A 20,963-nucleotide genomic window follows, 5' to 3' on the forward strand; every position below is an offset into this window, starting at 1 on the left:
ATCTCCTTCCAGGGACTTTAATTATGCATACATTGTCACTCTTAATGGTATCCAGCAAGCCTCAGAGACTTTGTTCAGTTTTCTTCATTCTTTTATATTCTTCAGAATGAATCATCTTTATGGATCTATCTTCAAGTTCATTGATTCTTTCTTTCTTCTGCCAGCTCAGATCTGCTGTTTAGCCCCCCTAGTTTTTCATCTAAGTTATGCTTTCAACTCCAGAATTTCTACTTGGTTTATTTTATAATCCGTATCTCTTTATTGATATTCTCCATCGATGAGTCACTCTCATCATACTTTCCCTTCATTCATTTACTGTTGTTTTTTTTAGTTCTTCGAACAGATTTATAAAAGCTGCTTTGAAGTCTTGGCCTAAGAAGGCCCTCTCAGGGATCCTTGCTATTGACTGCTCTTTATTTCTGTTTAAGGGTCACACTCCTTGCTTCTTTGCATGTCTCAAAAATTTTGGTTAAAAATTGATCATTTTATATAATATAGGAATTCTGTGTTCCCATTCTTCCCCCTAACCAGGGGTGATTGCTGTTGCTAGGTTTTTTGTTTGTTGACTTGTTTATGCCTTGCCTGCACTGTTTGTGTAGTCTGTGTGTCATGCAGCATATGGCCACTGATGTCTCTGCTCAGTTTTTGTTTTTGTTTTTTAATTCTTATTTTTGTTTTTAAGCCTGGCTTCCTTGGTGTCACCCCTGGATCTGCATAGCCTAGTGGTGAGGCTGAGTGGTCAGTTTTGTTGAAATATCTTGAGCCAGTGAGGCTTCTACGATTTGCTGAGGTGATCTTTGTATGAGCTGAGATATTCATTCAAATTCAGGTAGTTTACAAGTCTTCCTGGCTTTTACTTTCTGCTTGCACAGGGTTTCACAGTCAGCCAAGGATACATGATAACAAGGGTTCTCTCTGGTCTCTCTTGAGAGGATGTGCAGTCTTCCAGATTTCAGGGATCCCTTCAAAATTTTTTTCTGGTCTATTGCTTGCCCCAACCAATATTGCAGGCTTCAGGAGCTGTGATGTTGGCCTTGCCCAATTATTTTCCACTGAGGTCACTACTGGTTGACAATAATGCAAGGGTTTTTCCATGGAGCTCCAAATCAAGTTATCCCTCTTTGTTGGCACTGAGACTGAAAGTTCTTAAGGCTGCTGTGCCACTGAGCTTGGGTGGGGAGATGGGAGCAGCCCCAAGTTAAACTGACACAGACCCTGCTGTTCCTACCAAGGTTTAGTAGTTCTTTCTTGAATAAACACCTTTCAATTTGTTATATGCCTTTGGTTAACTTCTGGAGTTCTTAAATGACTGTTTTTTTTTTTTAATTTTGTCCAATTTTGTCATTGCTCTCTAGGGAGAAGTTTTGTCAAGGTCCTCATTACACCATTCCAGAGGCATCCCACATCTTGCTGATTTAATTTTGTTTGTTGTATACGTAGAACATTAATTTACTTCCAAAGTCAAAACTATACAAAAAGGTCTACTGAGAGAAATGTCCTTTCTTCCCGTATCCCTCCCATCCTAATTCTCCCCACCTCTTGTTGGTAACCAATTTCAGTGTTCTGTGGTTACCAGTAGTGTGCGATTGCGTGTGTGTTATCAAACATATGTCATGGTTTTCTCATTTCCTCTTCTTTATTACAAAAAAATGTGGTCTTCTGTATATGCTCTTTTGTACTTTGCTTTTGTCGCCTAGCAGTATCTCCTAGAAATCACTCAATCTCCATTCATACAGAGCTTTCCTTTCCTTTCTTACGGGTGCATGATATTGCTTGGTGTGTACATAGTACAGTCTTTTCAACCAACCTCTTATACTTGTCTGCGTAGGTAGCTTCTGGACAGCAGCTATGCTCCTCATTCTGTGGTCAGCACTCTGGTCAGCCTCTAATACTTTGTAATTGCAAATAACGCTGCACTGAATAATCTTCTGCATATTTTTTGCATATTATTGGAGGTGTATCCTTAAGGTAATTTCCTAGAAGTGGGATTGTCAGGTTGAAATATAAATACACATGTAGTTTTGTTAAATATTGCCAAATTCCCCTCTATGAGGCCGGTGCCATTTCGATTTCACACCAGCAGTGTTCCCACACAGTCTCACTAAAGGAGTATGTTATCAAGAGTTTGAATTTTTGTGGGATCTGATAGATAAGAAATGGTATCTCAATTTAGATTTACCTTGCATTTATCTTTTTATGAGTGAAATTGCAATCTTTTCATAAGTTTAAGGGCCATTTTTATATACCATTTCCTGAAATATCTGTTTATATCTTTTGCTTATTTTTCTATAGTCGTCTCGGTTCTTTACTCCTTACATTTTAAAAAATTTTGTGTAAAAAAAAAAAAAAAAAAAAATTTTGTGTATATCATGGCCATTAGCCTTCTGTTGCAAAGATTTCCTTCCATTTTTGTCATTGTCTTTTGATTAAGATTTTTTTTCTATGCTAAAGGTTTAGTAAATCTAGTCAAATTTATTTGTCTTCTCTTATTACATCTAGATTTTTAGTCACAGTTGGGAAACCTTTTTCCTGTGCTTAGTTTGTAGAGGAACTCACTCCTCTTTTCTCCTAGTATTTGTGTAGTTTTATCAAGGAAGTGTCCATCCATTTGTATTTTCACAAGAGTTTAGTTAGGAATGGATGATGAATTCCTGGAGGTAATCATGTTTCTTCTCAAACCTATTAATATGGGGAAATATTTAGGATTTCTGCATCAGCATTCATAAATAATATTGGTCTTTTTATGTTCTATTTTTATCAGGTTTATTTATCGGTGTTACATTTGCTTATAAAGTATATTTGGAAGGTTTCCTTCATTTTCTGTGCTCTGAAACAATATATGCAAAATTTGGACTCTTTGTTCTCTAAAAGATTTTGGTAGAATTCTCCTGTGAAATCTAATGGATATCACACTTTCTTTCAGGGTAGTTCCTTGATAAAATTTTCTGTTTATTTTTTGGAAATCAGGTGTTTAAGCTTTCTATTTCTACTGAGATCAATTTTAGATAAATTGTGTTTTGCAAGGAAATTATCCATTTCATCTGGGTTTTACAAATATTTTGCATGGAATTGTACCAAGTAGTCTGTTATGATATTTAAAATTTCCTCCACAACAATAGTTACTTTCTCTTGTTACTTCTTCTGCATATTTGTGCTTTCTCTCTTTTCTCCTTAATTAAAGTAAGTAGTAGTTTGTCTATTTTTTTAACCAGGATTTGTATTTTATTAATTTGGTTTACTATTTTACTGGTTTCTGCCTCATTAATTTCTGCTTTTGTCTTTGTCTTTGCTATTTTCTTCTTTGTGCTTTCTTTTGATTTACTGTAGGTTTTTTTTTTTTTTAGCTTTTTGAATGGCTAATTTGTGTATTTTTATTGATCTGTGTATTCAGACTTAAAAATGTGTGCTCAAGAAGGAATATTCTCTATTGCTGTGGTATCCTGTTCCATATATATACAAAAGACCTGACTTACGAATTATGTTCTTCAGATCCCTTATATCCTTGCTTTATTTATCCATCCACTTGGTCTGTTGTATGAAAGTAGAACATGACTCTCGCATTATTAATGTATTTATATTTTCCCTGCATATCTAGTAGTTTCTGTTTTATGCAGGTGGTATTTATTGCATACTTACTCATAATTGTTGTAACTTCATTATGAAATGTGGCTTTTAGCATTATAAAGGATCCTTATTTGTCCCATTTAAGCTTTTTTAACATTAATTATACTTTTTCAGCATGCCAGAATCATAACCTGTTTTCTTGGTGTTTACATTTATCTGGTGAATCTTATCCATTCCTGCTTGTTTCAGCATTTTAATCACTGAATTTTAGATGTCTGATTTTTAAAAATTGCATGGAGTTGATTTTACTTTATGAGCCAATTTGAATATATTTTTCTTTTGAAAAGCATATTTTTAACTCACATTTGTTAATATAACTGATAAATTTGATCTCAGTTCCTTTTATATTATCACATATTGCAATTATTGCCTGTATTATGACATACTGATTTTGTTGCTCTGTGTGTCTGCCTTGCTTTTTCATAAATTATTTTGGTATTTAAGGATGTTTATACTTTTTTTTTTTTACTAATGGTTTCCTTCGTATTACTAATCTTGGTTTAATCCCCCTTTTTCTTTCTTTATCCTATTTGGTATGCCACATGGATTCCTATTTATAAGATGTATAAGTCAGTTTTATACACTACATCTAATACATACTTACTATATATACACTGTTTCATTGTCTCTTCCTTTTCCTCCCAGATTTATATTCTTTCTATTTTGCAGGGTCATATGATGTTCGTGTATTATTATTCAGCCATGACGATCTCCAGGTCTTCATCTAGTTCTATAACTAAATATATAGAATGTTTACCATCAGTTCTTTTGCCAGAGTTTTTCCAGTCTCATGGCTAGATGAAGCCTATCCTCTAGTAACTTGCTTAGCAAGGGCTCATGTGTACAATATTTTGTACATATGTAAAGCTGTGTTTCTATCACCTTGATACATGAAGTTCAGCTTGACTGGCTATAAAATCCTTGGTTTGTAGTACTTCCTTAAGTTTCTTGAAAATTCTGCTCCACTTTGTATATTGTTTTTGTTAAGTCTGTTGCCTTTGTTATTTCATCTTTTGCTTGGAGGCCCTAAGGATTTCTTCTCTATTTTTAAAGTCTAGTAGTTTTACCAGGAAGTTTCTCAGAGTTGATTGTTCCAGGTCAGTTTCCTTGGTACCCACGTGGGTCCTTTCAACGTGTTAGATTTTATTGTATTTATAGAATTTTTAACATATGCCTTTAAATATTATTTCTATTGTTTTTCTTTTCTTCTTCAGAGACTTGAGTTATACGCACATTGGACCCCCTTTGCCTATCTTCCACTTCAACTGTGGTCACTCTGATGCTATTTCTGTCTTTCTCTCATTTTAATTATCTTAGCTGTTTTCATGCTTTTCATCTATTTCTATCTTTAGTTCAGTCACCTCTTGTCATTTCTTATTTTTATTTATTTTTATCCATTTCTGTTTTTAAGTGATCTTATTACTGATTCAGGTATGTTTTCATATCCCAAATGTTGAGAATATTTAATTTGGTTGGGAATGTTATTTATAGTCTTCTTCAGCTTTATGGTTAGATTTTGGAGGAGACTTTTATAAGCAGAAAAGTTTTTATTCTCATTTTCTGATATTTTCTCACAGTAGTATTATATGAATGTAGTCTGCTTACTTATATTCCCATGTACTTAGTGGTCAGAGTTCCTAGTTCAAAAATGCTGTCTTCTTTCAGGCTTGTCCTCTTTTAGGCAGTTGCATTTCCAGATACTGCTGTCCTGGGGTACGTGTGTGAGGTAACTTCCATGTCTTGCTTTTCTTTAATTCCTGCAGGAGTCTCTTTCACTTCCCGCTGTTATTTCCTTCTTTACCTTCATGGTCATGCCACTTCTCTATTTACCTGAGCCTCCCCAAGACGTGATTCTCTGAGACTGCCACTTCTAACCAGTCACTTCAAAGCCCTTCCTTGTTGCTGTTGCTATGAACTGCCTATTTCTGTCCTGCATTCTCCATTTTGACACCTAATGCTGGACTTTGTTTTCCTGGGGGTAACTGTGTCTGTGCTTCTTTGAAGTCTTCCGTGGCCCCTATTTTTTTTTAATGAGGTGAAATCTACATAACATATTTAATCATTTTAAAGTCAAACAATTCAGTGGCATTTAGCACATAATCCAGGGTCGTAAAGATTTACCTCTGTGTTTTCTTCTAAGAAATGTGTGGTTTTAGCTCTTATATTTAGGTGGCTGATCCATTTTGAGATAATTTTTATATGGTATGGGGTATGTGTCCAACTTCATTCTTTTTCCTGTGTCCAGTTGTCCCAGCACCATTTGTTGAAGAGCCTGTTCTTTTACCATCAAATGGAATTGGTACCCTTTGTTGAATATCAGTTGACTATATATGAGGGTTTATTTCTAGGTTCTCTATTTTATTCCATTGGGCTAAATGTCTACTACCCTTATGCCAGTACCACATTATTTTGATTAATATAGCCCTGTGTATGTTTTGAAATTGGGAAGTGTGAGTCTTCTGAGTTTGTTCTTTTTCAATAATTTTTAAGCTATACTAGGCCCCTTACCCTCCATAAACATTTTAGGATCAATTTTTTCATTTCTGCAAAAAAGACCATTAGAATTTTGATAGGGATTGCATTCAGTCTGTGGATCACTGGATAACATTGCCATCTTAACAATATTAAGTCTTCCAATCCATGAACATAGGATGTTGCTCTATTTATTTAGGTCTTTAATTTCTATTAGTTTTGTAGTATTTGGCATAGAAGTCTTTCACCTCTTTGTTAAATTTATTCCTAGGTACTTTACTCTTCCTGATGCTAATGTAAATGGAATTGTTTAAAAATTTCCTTCTCGGATTGTTCATTGCTGGTGTATAGATACACCAATGATTTCTGTGTGTTGACCACATGTCCTGCAAGTTTTCTGAATTTGTTTATTAGTTCTAATAGGTTGGGTTTTTTTTTTCTTTTGTGGATTCTTTGGGATTTTCTATGTAGGATCATATATCTGTGAATAAAAATAATTTTACTTCTTCCTTTCCAATTTGGATGCTTTTTATTTATTTTTTTGCCTAATTGCTATGGCTAAAACTTCTAGTACACTGTTGAAAAGCAGTGGTAAAAATGGGCATCCTTTTGTTCCTGGTTTTAGGGGGAAAGTTTTTAGTCTTTTCACCATTATTATGTTAGTTACGGGTTTTTCGTAAATGCTCTTTATCATGTTGAGGAAGATCCCTTCTTTTCTTAATTTTGTGAGATTTTTTTTTGTGTGAGAATTTTTATCTTGAAACGTTGTTGGATTTTGTCAAATGCTTTTTCTGTGTCAACTGAGGTAATTCTATTACTCTGATGTATTACTTTGATTTTTCTTATGTTGAACCACCCTCCCATTCCTGAGATAAATCCCACTTACTCATGGTATATAATTCTTCTAATATGCTGCTGGATTTGGTTTACTAGTATTTTCCTCCAGGTTTTTTGTTTGTTTGTTTTTGCATCTATAAGGGATATTGGTATCTAGCTTTCTTGTGGTGTATTTGTGTGATTTTGGTATCAGAGTAATATTCATCTCATAGAATATGTTGCAGTGTTCCCTCCTTTCTGTTTTTCTGTTAGAGTTTGAGGGACTGGTGTTAATTCTTCTTTACATGTTTGGTACCATTCACCAGTGAAGCCCTCAGGTCCTAGACTTCTCTTCACTATGAGATCTTTGATTACTGAGTGATTCATACTTTTTACTTGTTATAAGTCTGTTCAGAATTTCTGTTTCTTCTTGAGTCAGTTTTGTAGTTCATGTATTGCTAAGATTTTGTTCATTTCATCTTGGTTATCTAATTTTTTTGGAGTACAGTTGTTCATAGTATTCTCTTATACTTCTTTTTATTTCTGTAAGGTCAATTGTAATGTCCCCACTTTCGTTTATGTTTTGATTTGCATCATCTCTTGTTTTTTCTTAGTCATTCTAGCTAAACATTTGTCAACTTTGTTGATCTTTTCAAAAATAACCAACTTTTTGTTTAGTTGACTCTTGTTTTTCTATTCATTTCTCCACTCTCACATATATTATTTTCTTCTTTCTGCTAACTTTGGGTTTAGTTTACTTTTCTTTTTATAGTTCCTTAGGCTGTAAAGTTAGGTTATTGAAAGTCTTTCTTCTTTCTGTATGTAGCAATTCATAGCTATATTTTTCTCCTTGAGCACTGCTTTCATTGCATCCCATAGGCTTTGGTATGTTGTGTTTTCATTTTTGTTCATCTCAAAATATTTTCTAATTTCCCTTGTGATGTCTTCTTTGACCCATTACTTTTTAACGAGTGTGTTGTTTAATTTTCACGTATTTATTAATTTTCTAGTTTTCCTTCTATTATTGATTTCTAGCCTCACTCCATTTTGGTTAGAGAAGATACTTGGTATGATTTTAATCTTTAAAATTTTACTGAGACTGCTTTGAAGCCTAACATGTGATCTATCCTGGAGAATATTCCATGTGCACTTGAGAAGAATGTATTCTGCTGTCATTGGGTGGAGTGTTCTACATAAGTTTGTTAGGTCTCCTTGGTTCATAGTGTTGTTCAAGTCTTCTATTTCTTTACTGATCTTCTGTCTGGTTGTTCTATCTATTATTGAGTGTTAGGTATTGACGTCTCCAGCTGTCATTGTAGAACTGTCTGTTTCTCCCTCCAGTTCTGTCGATGTTTGTTTCATGTACTTTGGGGCTCTGTTGTTTGATGTGTACATGTTTATAATTGTTACATCTTGATGAACTGACTTTCTTCCTCAGTACAAAAAGTCAACTCCTATACAGTTCCATCCCCCTCATGTTGTTATTGTCAGAAATTACACCTTTATACATTGTATTCCCAATAACATAGATGTATAGATATTGTTTTATGTATTTGTCTTTTAAGTCACGTAGGAAATAAAGAGGAATTATAAACTAAGGATATGATAATACTGGCTTCTATGCTTACCTATGTGGTTACCTTTTCTGGAATTCTTACTTCTTTGTATGGGTTTGAGTTACTTTCTAGTGTCCTTTCATTTCAGCCTAAGGGACTCTCTTTACCACTTTTTGTAGGGCAAGTCAGCAAGCAAGGAACTCCCTTAACATTTGTTTATCTCAGAACATATTAATTTCTCCTTCACTGTTGAAATAATTTTGCTAGATATAAAATTCTTAACTCGGGACTTCCCTGGTGGTCCAGTGGTTAAGACTTCGCCTTCCAATGCAGGGGGGTGCAGGTTTGATCCCTGGTCTGGGAGCTAAGATCCCACATGCCTCGTGGCCGTAAAACCAAAACAGAAGCAGTATTGTAACAAATTCAGTAAAGACTTTAAAAATGGTCCACATCAAAAAAAAATCTTTAAAAAAAATTCTTAACTCAGTTTTTGATATTTGTTTTCCTCTTTAAGCACTTTAAAAATTTTATCCCATTCCCTTCTGGCCTCCATGCTTTCTAATGAGAAATCTGCTGTTAATCTTACTGACTACCCCTGTATGTGATGAGGCAGTTCTCTCACTCCTTTCACAATTCTGTCGTTATCTTTCAACAGTTTGATTAGGATTTGTTTCTTGGAGTTCACTGAGCTTCTTGGAGGTTTAGATTCATGTCTTCCATCGAATTTGAGAAGTTAGCTATTATTTCTTCAAATATTCTTCCTTCCCCTTCCTGTCTCACCTCTCCTTCTGGGATTCCCATTATGGATATGTTGTTATGCTTGATGATATGCCACAGGTCCCAGAGGGTCTGTTCATTTTTCCTTCCGCTCCTCAGACTGGATAATATAGATTGACCTATCTTCAAGTTCCCTGATTTTTCTTCAGCTCAAATATGCTAATGAAACCCTCTAGTAAGTGTTTCACATCAATTGTTATACTTTTCCAGAATTTAATTCCTTTTTATAATTCCTCTCTTTATTGACATTGTCTAGTCATTCATACATCATTCCTTTAGCTCTTTGTCTACAGGTTCCTTCAGTTCTTTGAACCTATTTAAGAAAGTTGATTTAAACTCTTTACTAGTAAGCTCAGTGTCTGTACTTCCTCAGAGATGGTTTCTGTTAATTTCTTCTGTGAATGAGCCATACTTTCTTGCTTCTTCACATATTTCATAATTTTTGGTTGAAAACTGGCTATTTCGGATATTATATATATAACTCTAGAGAGTAGATTCTTTCCCCTTCTCAGGATTTTTTTTTTCTTGCTATGAGCTGTAACTCTTTAGGGACTTCTATTTTTTTGACATCTGTATTCTTTGCCATGTGTGGTTTCTAAAGCCACTGTTCCGCTTGTGTTCAGCTGGTGTTTTGACAGAGACTTCCTTGAGTGCCAGGAGTCAGAGAGAGGGAGAGGAAGGAAAAAAGTGAAAGAACTCTCCCAGCCTTTGCAGTTTAGCTATGTGCTGGGGCAATCCTTCAAGATTTGGCCAGGCTGTTTACAACTCTGCCTCCACCTTCACTTCCTGTTTGAGGTGGGCACAGAGATGAGTCAGAAGTGAAAGCTTAGTGTGTTCTCAGGACTTTTCTGAGCATGCATCCTGCCCTGGGCATGCTCTTGACTTTCTCAAGTTTTCAGCGTTACACAGGTGTCTTAGAATGGCCTGATTTCTCAGAGACACTCTTTCCCCAGCTTTTCCTCCCAGGCTTTCCGTGCTCTATTGTATGCCTTAACTGTAATCTTTTCCCCAGGTGGCTGCGATTTGTTTGCCTCCCTTACAGTGTTTTCAAGGAATGTCCACCATTTTCATTTGAGAGTTCCCTTGTAGAGGAAACCAGGGCAATCACCTTCAGGCAGCCTCCAGACAATACAGAACGGACACATTGTTTGAGCATAAGATCTGCTCTGCTCCCTTCAGAACCAGGGATCAGGGTCCCATACTGCGAATGTGGGCAGCCATCTTCAAGACTGCTAGTGAGTGGGGGACGGGGTGTTGCAAAGACAAGTAAAAATGCCACAGAGCTTTCCTATCATGTTTAAATGGCCTGTTTCACGGTTGGGTGTTCACTTGGGTGCCGTAAACCTTTGACTGCTTTCTAGAGTTCTGACAAAGTTGACTCTGACAGATTTTACTTCATTTCTCAACGTTTCTGTGAAGGGAAGGATCCTCAGAGGTACCTACTCCTCCATTTTTGCTGAGGTCGCTCGCTTTCCTAATGTGTTTGGACTGGGCATTTTAAGCCTCATCTCCTGACTTTTCATCTGGAGGCTTGCAGTGATGGGCAGGTGGCTATAGCGCTGTTGGACTTTGGCTCATTTCTCCATTCACAGGTAATTTGAAGGCCACAGTACTCTGTTTCCTAGTGCTGCGAAAGGCATGGGTCGTGTATGGTCTTATTTGCACTCCTTGTTGGTTTTATGCTTTGCGGGGGAGGACACGTATGGAGATTTGAAACCAGAGGGAAGGGGAGCGGCATGCCGTTTTGTCCCCTAAACTGCCTGGAAACCTTTTAAAATTATGCCTTTTTCTTAGCGCCTATGTCTAATCCATCAGCGGGCCTTGTCAACTTTCTGGACTTTGCCCGCTCCTTGCCTGCTCTGCAGCTGCCTCCCTGGTCAGAGCTGCTTCCACTTCTCTGCCTGGGTTGTTCCCCTCCCCTCCTCACCGATCCGCTTCCTCTCCTGCCTCCTCTCCTCCATTCTCCACACGGCAGCCCAAGGGAGTTCGTTAGAGCAGACCTTGCTGCTCTCCTACTGAGAGCACGCCAGCAGCTTCCCGTCGCACGGTCGTGGGTCAGTTTCCCTGGATCCAGAGCCCACCCTGGGAATCCGTGTTGCAAGTCGCTCGTTGGGGGAGAGCTCTATGGTGGGCAGCTGGGAAGCTGCAGAGAACACTCCTCAGAGTTCTTCCACCAGCTGCTCAAGGAGCTTAGGGTGTTTATCTCTCACTGCCGAGAGCTGCCTCTCAGGGGGTTCGTTCTGCGTCACTTCTGGCCTGCCCTGTGTGTGGCTCAGCAGGCCCCCGAGGTCAGAGATAGCGCTCGGGAAGGCATCTGGCAGGATTGCGTTAAGAAGCCTTTGGTGCTTATGGAACGTGAGTGCTGAGGGTACCTGGGTGGGGCCCCTGTGCTGCCTGTGTGTCCTTGAGAACAGGGATCACGTGTTCCTTACCTCTGTGTCCCTGATGCCTGCCATACGGCAGGGTCTCCGAGATTTGCTACGCTGTCGGACCCAGCTGGGGTCTCGGGTCTCCCACAGCCAGTCAACACCAGCCACGTGGCCCTCTGCTGTCTGCAACAGGCTGCCTCCTCAGTAGGCGCCGTCCTCGTTTCTCCATGCTTTTTCTGATTATTGGACATTTCCTCATGTTCGGCCCACTAGGAGGCCAGCAGCATTGGAATGGGGACTCCGGGGCCACACCAGACAGAGGCCACCATGTCTCTTCCCGAAGTGGTGTTTGCGCAAACTCGGCGGGGGTGGGGTCGTAGCTGAGAGTCCCCTGCAGGGCCCCTTGCCCTCTCCTTGCCTCCCGGTGCTCCTGCAGCCAGCAGGGACCGGGTGGGGGAGCCAGGCTGAGCTGATTATTTTTGACATCAGTTGTTAACATAATTTTGATGTTAAGCCTCCCCCCGCCCCCAGCTCTGGGGTGGCTCTGACTGTGTCCAGGCTCCGGCTTGGGGAGCCATGGGGAGCCTCTCGGCCCCGGATCTGGCCTGGCTGGGAGGCGGCCTGGGAAGGGACCTGTGTTTCTCAAGCCCGCGCCCTCGGGGCCTGGGGGTGGGGCCCAAGCAGATGTCTGGATTTGGTAGCCAGGGCCTGGAGCCGGATGCTGAGAACGGGGCCTGCAACTCATTTCCCCATTAAACATTCTGAGAACATCTGCACCGGTTTCCAAGGCTTCTCCCTCACTAATTGCTTTGATTATTGTGTGAAGTTAAGAACTGGCACATTTCCGCGGTGTTGTGATGAAGGTGAAAAGATCGCTCTTAATTAGATTAAAAACATTTTTTTCTTCCTCTGTAATTTTGCCTTGAAAATCAAGGCCATTTTTTTTGTTTTCTTCATCCAAAGACCTCCAGAAACTTTCCTCCCCACCTCTCCAGAGGTTTCTTGGGAATGTCCTGTGAGCTCAACTCTTGGAGAAGACAGTGCTTAACCCAGATTCCATCGTAGATTAACGTTTCCCGGGGCTGCTCTTGCCGCCGGGAACGGTCCCCTGGAACGGTGTCTTAGGAAACCTGGACGGTGACTTCCCGGAGCGTGGAGACCCCGGAGGGTCGACCGAGTTGTGTGGGTGGCTGCGTGGCTCCCCTCCCGTTTCCTGTGCTCACTCGGGGTTGACCCTCTCCGGGCTCTGTTGCTGCTGTCCTCCTCAGCGCCCCCGCTCCTTGGACCCCACCCTTGGTCCCGCAGAACCATTTCCTTTCCCTCTCAGATGTGTGTGTGCCGAGGCCTGTGAGCCCTGTGGTGAGGGGCAGCGCTGGGGGCAGGGGTCCTCGGTGCCCTCATCTCTGGGAGTGTAGAAAGCCCAGTGTCCTCCCCAGGGTTGGTCAGGATTCCCCAGGTCACCTTCGACTCTGTCCACATCACCGTCGTGCTCATGTCCAATCCACGCTGCATGCCCTTGACTGGATGTGAGATCCAGCACGTTCCACAGTTTGCTTTCAACAACCTTACAGCAGCGTCACAGCAGCAGAGAGCCGGCCTCTAGCTTTAGGGAGCCACTTTCTGAGCGCTCCCTGGGCCGTCACAGAGGTAGCTTCTCCCCACCGGCTTTTGTCTTGTACCCCCCAAGGCACCGTGCGGGACGTGCGAGTAACTCAGCTCTTGTGTAACCTTGACTCCTCAGACCCATCCCCTTGGGCTTGTGCCTCACCCCCAAGTTTGTCACACACATTCTTGAAGATTCTCTTGGTAACAAATGATGGAACCCCAGCTCAATCTAGCTGAAGCACAAAAGGGACATTTTTTGGCTCACACAACTGGACCCAGCTGTTTCAGACACAGCTGGACCCCGGAGCTGGGATGATCTCGTTTGCTTGCTCTCACTCTCCCCCTTCTGTGCTCTCCGCCCACCCGCCTTGTTCCCTCTTCTTCTCCCCCTCCCTCTCCCCATTGCCCCCTGGGATGGCTGTGTCCTCAGGCAGCCACTTTCTGAAGGGGGCAAGATGGCCACCAGCTTAGCAAACCCAGCAGAAAGAGGCCATCTCTTTCCCCATCATATTTGCCAGAGTCTGGGGCCAGGCTCTCATTGGCCCCAACAGGGGGAATCAGCCATCCTCAGACCTGCCTTTGTGCCTCTGAAGGCCAAGGCCTGGGCCACAGGCCCTCTCTGGGGATGGCCAGTGAGTACCTGAATCCTGCAGCCTTGGGAGTAGGGAGAGAGCAGCCCCCCAAGGAAGATTCGAGAAGCTGTTCCCAGAAGCCAGGCCTAGCTGCTGGACAGGCAAAAACAACAGGTGTCCACTCAAGCAAGGTATTTTCCTAAGCGGAACTGGGTGCCAGCTGTGAATATGCATTTTCACTCCACTCTTTGCCCTGTTCCTGGCAGCTGTTGTGGGAATGGCTTTTACACTTTCTGTCCGTGTCCCTTACTTCTCGCCTCTGAGTGGAGACACAGGTGGCGACGCGGCAGTGCTGGCTCGTGGTCTGTGAGCCGGGCATGGGCAGCTGGCACAGACCTGGGGCCGAGGCTCAGCAATGTCACGCAGGGTCTGGCTGCAGCTGTCCGGATGCCCTGGGGAGGGGGTTCTCGTTCACAGTGCAGGATCTGCAGGGCTTTGGCAAATCCGCCAGGAGGGGGTGGATTTGGGGGGTGGGGGCGAGGCGGGTGGGTGGGAAGGGGCTTTGACTTGGGAAGGACAGGGGCAGCTTCTGTTCATCCCTGTGGAGGGAGCTGGCTTGGGGAACACGCCTGTGCCAGGCCCCGGAGGGATACGGGGGAGGTGGAAGGCGAGGTCCCCGTGCCAAGGAACTTGCACAGACCTGCGGTCCAGGCACACATAAGCCCTGCACCCAGCCAGAGGAGGGGACAATCTCTAGAGCCTTGGAAAGCTTTGTGAAGGACTTGGGTTACACCTGGGAGATTAGGCAGGATTTTAATCAGTCACCAGCGGGAGGGCTAGGTGAAGACCCAGACACCAGAGGGACTCTCCCGGGGGCAGAGGGCAGTGGGGATGGGCTGGGGCCTTACAGCAAGTTTGACTTGGTGCTGAAGTCCTGGCCTAGTCTGTGTGACCCAGAGCATGAGTTTTAGCCTTTTTAACCTGTTTGCTTGTCTAGAAATGGGAATCAAAGCTGCCATCCCGCAGAGTTGCTGTGACAATGAAATGAGGTCATGACTGAAGCAGAAAATGGGGAAATGGGAATTCCCTTCATGCATCTTGTGGAAGCCAAGTGCGTCCCAGTGTTGGGGACAAGCTGGACTTGCTGGGAAAGTGAGGGACTCGAACAGGCAGGGGGCGGGGGCTGGACGGAAAGTCAAAAGAAGTGAGACCAGGTGCTCCTGGGCACAGAAGGTTTTGGGGACGTTTGTGGTAGGAGAGGGCACTGTTCAGGCACGTGGGCAGTTCCAGGCCAGGTGGAAGGACAGAGAATGCTCCGACATACTCTGACGTCACTCCAGGACGAGATGCGCAGGACCGTGGGACGGGGCAAGGCACAGATACGGGAGACTTCCACAAAACACTGTTTCCTGACTTGAGAAAGTATCATCCAGGATAGAACACAATAAGGAAGGAAATGAAAAGCATCCAGTCTCTTCACCTAAAGACAAACAGTTAATATTTTGATCAATTTCCTTCCAGTCTTTTTTCTGTGCCCATATTTTCAAATCACCCTATTAAGCAGGGCCACTGGCTGGAAGGAAAAATGCTGCGCTGTTTGGTTCCTGTTCTCTGGAGAGAGGGTGAGACTTGGCAGCCGGTGTCGCCAGCTGTGGTAGTCGCCACGCCAGAGGCTGCGTTCGCCATCCCAGACCTCCCATTTTCCTAGAAAACAAAATTGTTTTGTTCTGCCCTGAAAACTTAGGCCCAGATTCTGGCCTTGACAAGGCAAAGGCAGCCAAGGAATTAAAGCATTGACAACTGGGATTGTCTTATGAAAGTGTGACTTCATTGTCGCCAGGATGCAGTGCTCTTTTTCCCAAGGTCTGGCACTCCAGATGGCTCACCTAGCGTAGCTCCGGTGCCCTCCTCGGGGCCTGGGTGTCCAGATGAGTTGCCCTGATGAGTCCACCATGGGCTCGGCCCGCTCTGCAGTTGCGAGGCCAGGGCTGTGGGTTTTTTCACATCTTTGTAAAACACCCATCTCAGTCTCCTTGAAGTTGGGGATGACAAGCCAGGTCTCTTGGGACACAGCACTTAGCACAGAGCTTTGCCTGAAGGGGCGGCGTGCCACTGTGTCTGCCAAGGATTCACATCTACCCCCCAGCCCCTGCCATACTCCCTGTACCTTCTTGCAAGGGCCTGACCAGGCTACGACTGCAGGTGGGTAACGGGGAGGGTCTGCAGCCTTGATTGCTGCCTGCCTGCGGTGGGGGAGGCATACCCCACAGTCTCTGACACAGAAGCTGGGCAAAGCAGTGCCATTCCTGTTGACTTGGAAAAACCAACCTGTGGAGCCCCTCTCTTTGCCCCTTGCTGCGGGGACCCTCTGTGCTGTTCTCAGGATTAAACCAAACATCACACATTCTTTTCTGGCAGGTGCAGGCCCCACCCGCTCCCAGCAGCCAACTGATGTGCATGCTTTAATTTCCTAAAACACCAGGGCTGGGCCTTTGTCAGGGGTCAGGTGGCTCACCCTTGGCCCTGGGGCTTTGGAGATGGCACTTGTCATCTCGGATGTTTGGAAAGCAGTCCCACTTTCCAGCCACTGCTCTGCTGTTCCTTCCTTCTGTATACAAGTGATGCAGATGTAGAAATATGTATTTGTGCTCGTTTTTCCTTTCCTTTTTTTTTTTGAAAGAACATTTGAATCCTGGATGAAGTTCTAGCTCTGTCACTTGACGACTGAATAATATAACCCAGGGTACTTGAATCTCAGCCCCGAATCTCTAAAATGGGGGCTGTAAATGTTCCCGCCAGGTCCCAGACCTGAGAGCCTTTGAATGCACACGCATTCTTCAAGACTTACCCGTCACTTTCCTGTGCTCTCCGAGAATGTCACGGGCAAACAGCCCTTCACTCGGAGCCCTTCTCCAGGGTGTGACTAAGTAATGTCTGTGCGGTTTCCTGCTGGAAGTCTGCCCTCGCCCCCATGGGCTGTGAGCTCCCTGAGTTTATTTACATCTCTCTGATTGCTAGTCAGGCACAACACCTTTCCACATGTTCATCGGCCATTTGGATTCCTCTTTTGCGATGTGCTTGTCTGTTGCCCCATTTTTCATTAAGTTGCTAACATTTGTCTTATTGATATGTAGGAATTCTTTATATTTTGTGGGTACTCTTCTTCTGTGGTTGTCTTTTTACTCTTAAATGTGTTGTTTGATGATTAGGACTCAGGTTTAATGTAGTTGAATTAATCAGTCTTTTCCTTTATGGTCACTGCTTACATTTTAGAAAATCCTTCCAAACCCTGAGGTCATGAATCTGTTCTTTTAGATTCAGTCAGAAAGTCTTTATAGTTTTACTTCTCTTCATTAGTCTTCAATTGCCTGGAATGCCAAGAATGAAATGTTGATGTATGGTGTGAGGTAAGGGTCCAAGTCAACCTTCCCATGTGGACGGCCAGCTATCCCTGAATATCCTCTTCCCACTATGTGCAGGCCACCTCTTATACACAGCAAGCATCCAGATGTGTGGGGGCTATTTCTGGACAGTCAACCCTGTCCCCTTGGGCTGTTTGTCTCTTTCTGCATTAGCACCAGACCACCTTAATGACTACTTACTTTGTAAGAGGTACCGATGTCTGGTAGAGCAAGTTCTCCTACCTTGTTGCTGTTCAAGAATTTTGTTGATTCTTGGCTTTTTGCACTTCCAGAGCAATTTTAGAATCAGCTTGCCAAGGTTCCAACACAGAAACCGTGGGATTTTTATTAAGATTTGGGGAGAATCTTTTCACTACTGAGTCTTCTAGTCAATGGAACAAAAGCATATTTCTCCATTATTTATGTCTTCTTGAATGTTGCTCGTTAAGGTTTTATAATTTCTCCTTAGAGTTCTTGTATGTCCTTAATTACATATTAAAATTTTTTGTACTACTGTATACAGGCTTTTTTTTTTTTTTTGCTTTTTATTTTTACAGAAGAGACAAAAATAGTACAGCTTTTTTTGTACTCTCACCAGCTTCCCCTAATGTTAGCATCTTATATAACCATGGTACAGTTATCAAAACTAAGAAATTAAAATTCAACAGCACTAGTAGTTAAGCTACAGTTTAGTTAATTTATCTGGATTCTCCCAGTTTAACTACTAATGTCCTTTTTCTGTCCCAGGATCCATCATTACATTTAGTCAGGTCTGCTTAGTCTCCTCCGATCCGTGAAGGCAAATCTTGGTCCCTCCTTGTTCCTCATGACCTTGACACTTTTGAGGAATACTAGTCAGGCGTCAATGTCCCTTGGTTTGGGTTTGTCACTATTTTCTCAGGATTAGACTGGTGTTATGGGTTTGGGGGGAAGAATGCCACAGAAGTGAGGTGCTCTTCTCGTTGCACCATATCAGGGCACATGATATCAACATGGTTTGTCACTGGTACTGTTAACCTTGACCCACTTGGTTAAGGTGGTGTCAGCCAGCCTGATTTAGTATTTTTCCCTTTCCACAGTCTAGTCATGAGAAGGGGGTCACCAAGTCCTGCCCACACCCAAGGGGAGGGGAGTTACGCTCTACCTCCTGCATGAGAGAATATCAAAGCGTTGGTGAACATATGTTAAAACCACCACAGCAATGAATAAATATTTGAGAGGAGATGCTTTGAAGTTTCTCCTTAAAGTTTCACCTACTAATTTTAGCATTCATCCCTGGATCTGCCTGTAGCAAATATCACTGTGGCGTTCTAATGGTGGTTTTTTTCCCTCAGTCTTTCTACATTTATTATCTGCAATTCTTCTATAAGGAAGATTTATCCCTCTCTTCCAATTATCTGTTAATTTATATCAGTATGGACTCAGGAATATTTATTTTTTTGAGCTATAATCTAATACTATTATTTTGTATAATATTATTTTTTCTTTTCCTGTTGAAGTCTTTTTTTTTTTTTAACATCTTCTTTGGAGTATAATAGCTTCACAGTGGTGTGTTAGGTTCTGCTGTAATAACAAAGTGAATCAGCTATACATACACATATATCCCCATATCCCCTCCCTCTTGCGTCTCCCTCCCACACTCCCTATCCCACCCCTCCAGGTGGACACAAAGCACCAAGCTGATCTCCCTGTGCCATGAGGCTGCTTCCCACTAGCTATCTATTTTACATTTGATAGTGTATATATGTCCATGCCACTCTCTCACTGCGTCCCAGCTTACCCTTCCCCCTCCCCATGTCCTCAAGTCCATTCTCTACGTCTGTGTCTTTATTCCTGTCCTGCTCCTAGGTTCTTCAGAACCTTTTTTTTTTTTTTTAGATTCCATATATATGTGTTAGCATATGGTATTTGTTTTTCTCTTTCTGACTTACTTCACTCTGTATGACAGTCTCTGGGTCCATCCACCTCACTACAAACAGCTCAATTTCATTTCTTTTTATGGCTGTGTAATATTCCATTGTATATATGTGCCACATCTTCTTTATCCATTCATCTGTCGATGGACACTTAGGTTGCTTCCATGCCCTGGCTATTATAAATAGAGCTGCAATGAACATTGTGGTACATGACTCTTTTTGAATTATGGTTTTCTCAGGGTATATGCCCAGTAGTGGGATTGCTGGGTCATATGGTGGTTCTGTTTTTAGTTTTTTAAGGAACCTCCATACTGTTCGCCATAGTGGCTGTATCAATTTACATTCCCACCACCAGTGCAAGAGGGTTCCCTTTTCTCCACACCCTCTCCAGCATTTACTGTTTGTAGACTTTTTGATGATGGCCATTCTGACCGGTGTAAGGTGATACCTCATTGTAGTTGTGATTTGTATTTCTCTAATGATTAGTGATGTTGAGCATCCTTTCATGTGTTTGTTGGCAATCTGTATATCTTCTTTGGGGAAATGTCTATTTAGGTCTTCTGCTCATTTTTGGATTGGATTGTTTGGTTTTTTTTTTGATATTGTGCTGCATGAGCTGCTTGTATATTTTGGAGATTAATTCTTTGTCAGTTGCTTTGTTTGCAAATATTTTCTCCCATTCTGTGGGTTGTCTTTTCATCTTGTTTATGGTTTCCTTTGCTGTGCAAAAGCTTTTAAGTTTCATTAGGTCCCATTTATTTTTGTTTTTATTTCCATTTCTCCAGGAGGTGGGTCAAAAAGGATCTTCCTGTGATTTATGTCATAGAGTGTTCTTCCTATGTTTTCCTCTAAGAGTTTTATAGTGTCTGGCCTTACATTTAGGTCTTTAATTCATTTTGAGTTTACTTTTGTGTATGGTGTTAGGGAGTGTTCTAATTTCATTCTTTTACATGTAGCTGTGCAGTTTTCCCAGCACCACTTACTGAAGAGGCTGTCTTTTCTCCATTGTGTATTCTTGCCTCCTTTATCAAAAACAAGGTGACCATAGGTGCATGGGTTTATCTCTGGGCTTTCTATCCTGTTCCATTGATCTGTATTTCTGTTTTTGTGCCAGTACCATACTGTCTTGATTACTGTAGCTTTGTAGTATAGTCTGAAGTCAGGGAGCCTGATTCCTCCAGCTCCGTGTTTCTTTCTCAAGATTGCTTTGGCTATTCGGGGTCTTTTGTGTTTCCATACAAATTGTGAAATTTTTTGTTCTAGTTCTGTGGAAAATGCCATTGGTAGTTTGATAGGGATTGCATTGAATCTGTAGATTGCTTTCGGTAGTATAGTCATTTTCACAACATTGATTCTTCCAATCCAAGAACATGGTATATCTCTCCATCTGTTTGTATCATTCTTAATTTCTCTCATTGTCTTATAGTTTTCTGCATACAGGTCTTTTGTCTCCTTAGGTAGGTTTATTCCTAGGTATTTTATTCTTTTTGTTGCAGTGGTAAATGGGAGTGTTTCCTTAATTTCTCTTTCAGATTTTTCATCACTAGTGTATAGGAATGCAAGAGATTTCTGTGCATTAATTTTGTATCCTGCTACTTGACCAGATTCATTGATTAGGTCTAGTAGTTTTCTGGTAGCACCTTTAGGATTCTCTATGTGTAGTATCATGTCATCTGCAAACAGTGACAGTTTTACTTCTTTTCCGATTTGGATTCCTTTTATTTCCTTTTCTTCTCTGATTACTGTGACTAAAACTTCCAAAACTATGTTGAATAATAGTGGTGAGAGTGGGCAACCTTATCTTGTTCCTGATCTTAGTGGAAATGGTTTCAGTTTTTCACCATTGAGAACGATG

At 41.9% G+C, this 20,963-nt stretch overlaps 2 protein-coding genes across 8 annotated transcripts in view; one reads left to right on the forward strand and one right to left on the reverse strand.

Annotated features, from left to right (window-relative positions):
* The window catches only part of KCNQ1 (potassium voltage-gated channel subfamily Q member 1), a 349,026-nt gene that overhangs the window by 137,822 nt on the left and 190,241 nt on the right, over positions 1 to 20,963 (forward strand). The window lies entirely within an intron of this gene.
* Positions 1 to 20,963, reverse strand: part of LOC309606045 (uncharacterized protein) — a 129,005-nt gene that overhangs the window by 60,228 nt on the left and 47,814 nt on the right. Inside the window, exon 2 of one of the 3 annotated variants that reach the window (XM_082342556.1) lies at positions 5,471 to 15,271. The exons of the other annotated variants lie outside the window; for them this stretch is intronic. Coding sequence (XP_082198682.1) covers positions 15,268 to 15,271 — 4 coding nt within the window. The 3' untranslated portion in view covers positions 5,471 to 15,267. Of the gene's footprint in view, positions 1 to 5,470; positions 15,272 to 20,963 lie in introns of those variants that run through there. 3 annotated transcript variants of the gene reach the window in all.

This window comes from Balaenoptera borealis (genome assembly GCF_965194805.1).
Source record: "Balaenoptera borealis genome assembly, chromosome: 11".
Classification (NCBI taxonomy): domain Eukaryota; kingdom Metazoa; phylum Chordata; class Mammalia; order Artiodactyla; family Balaenopteridae; genus Balaenoptera; species Balaenoptera borealis.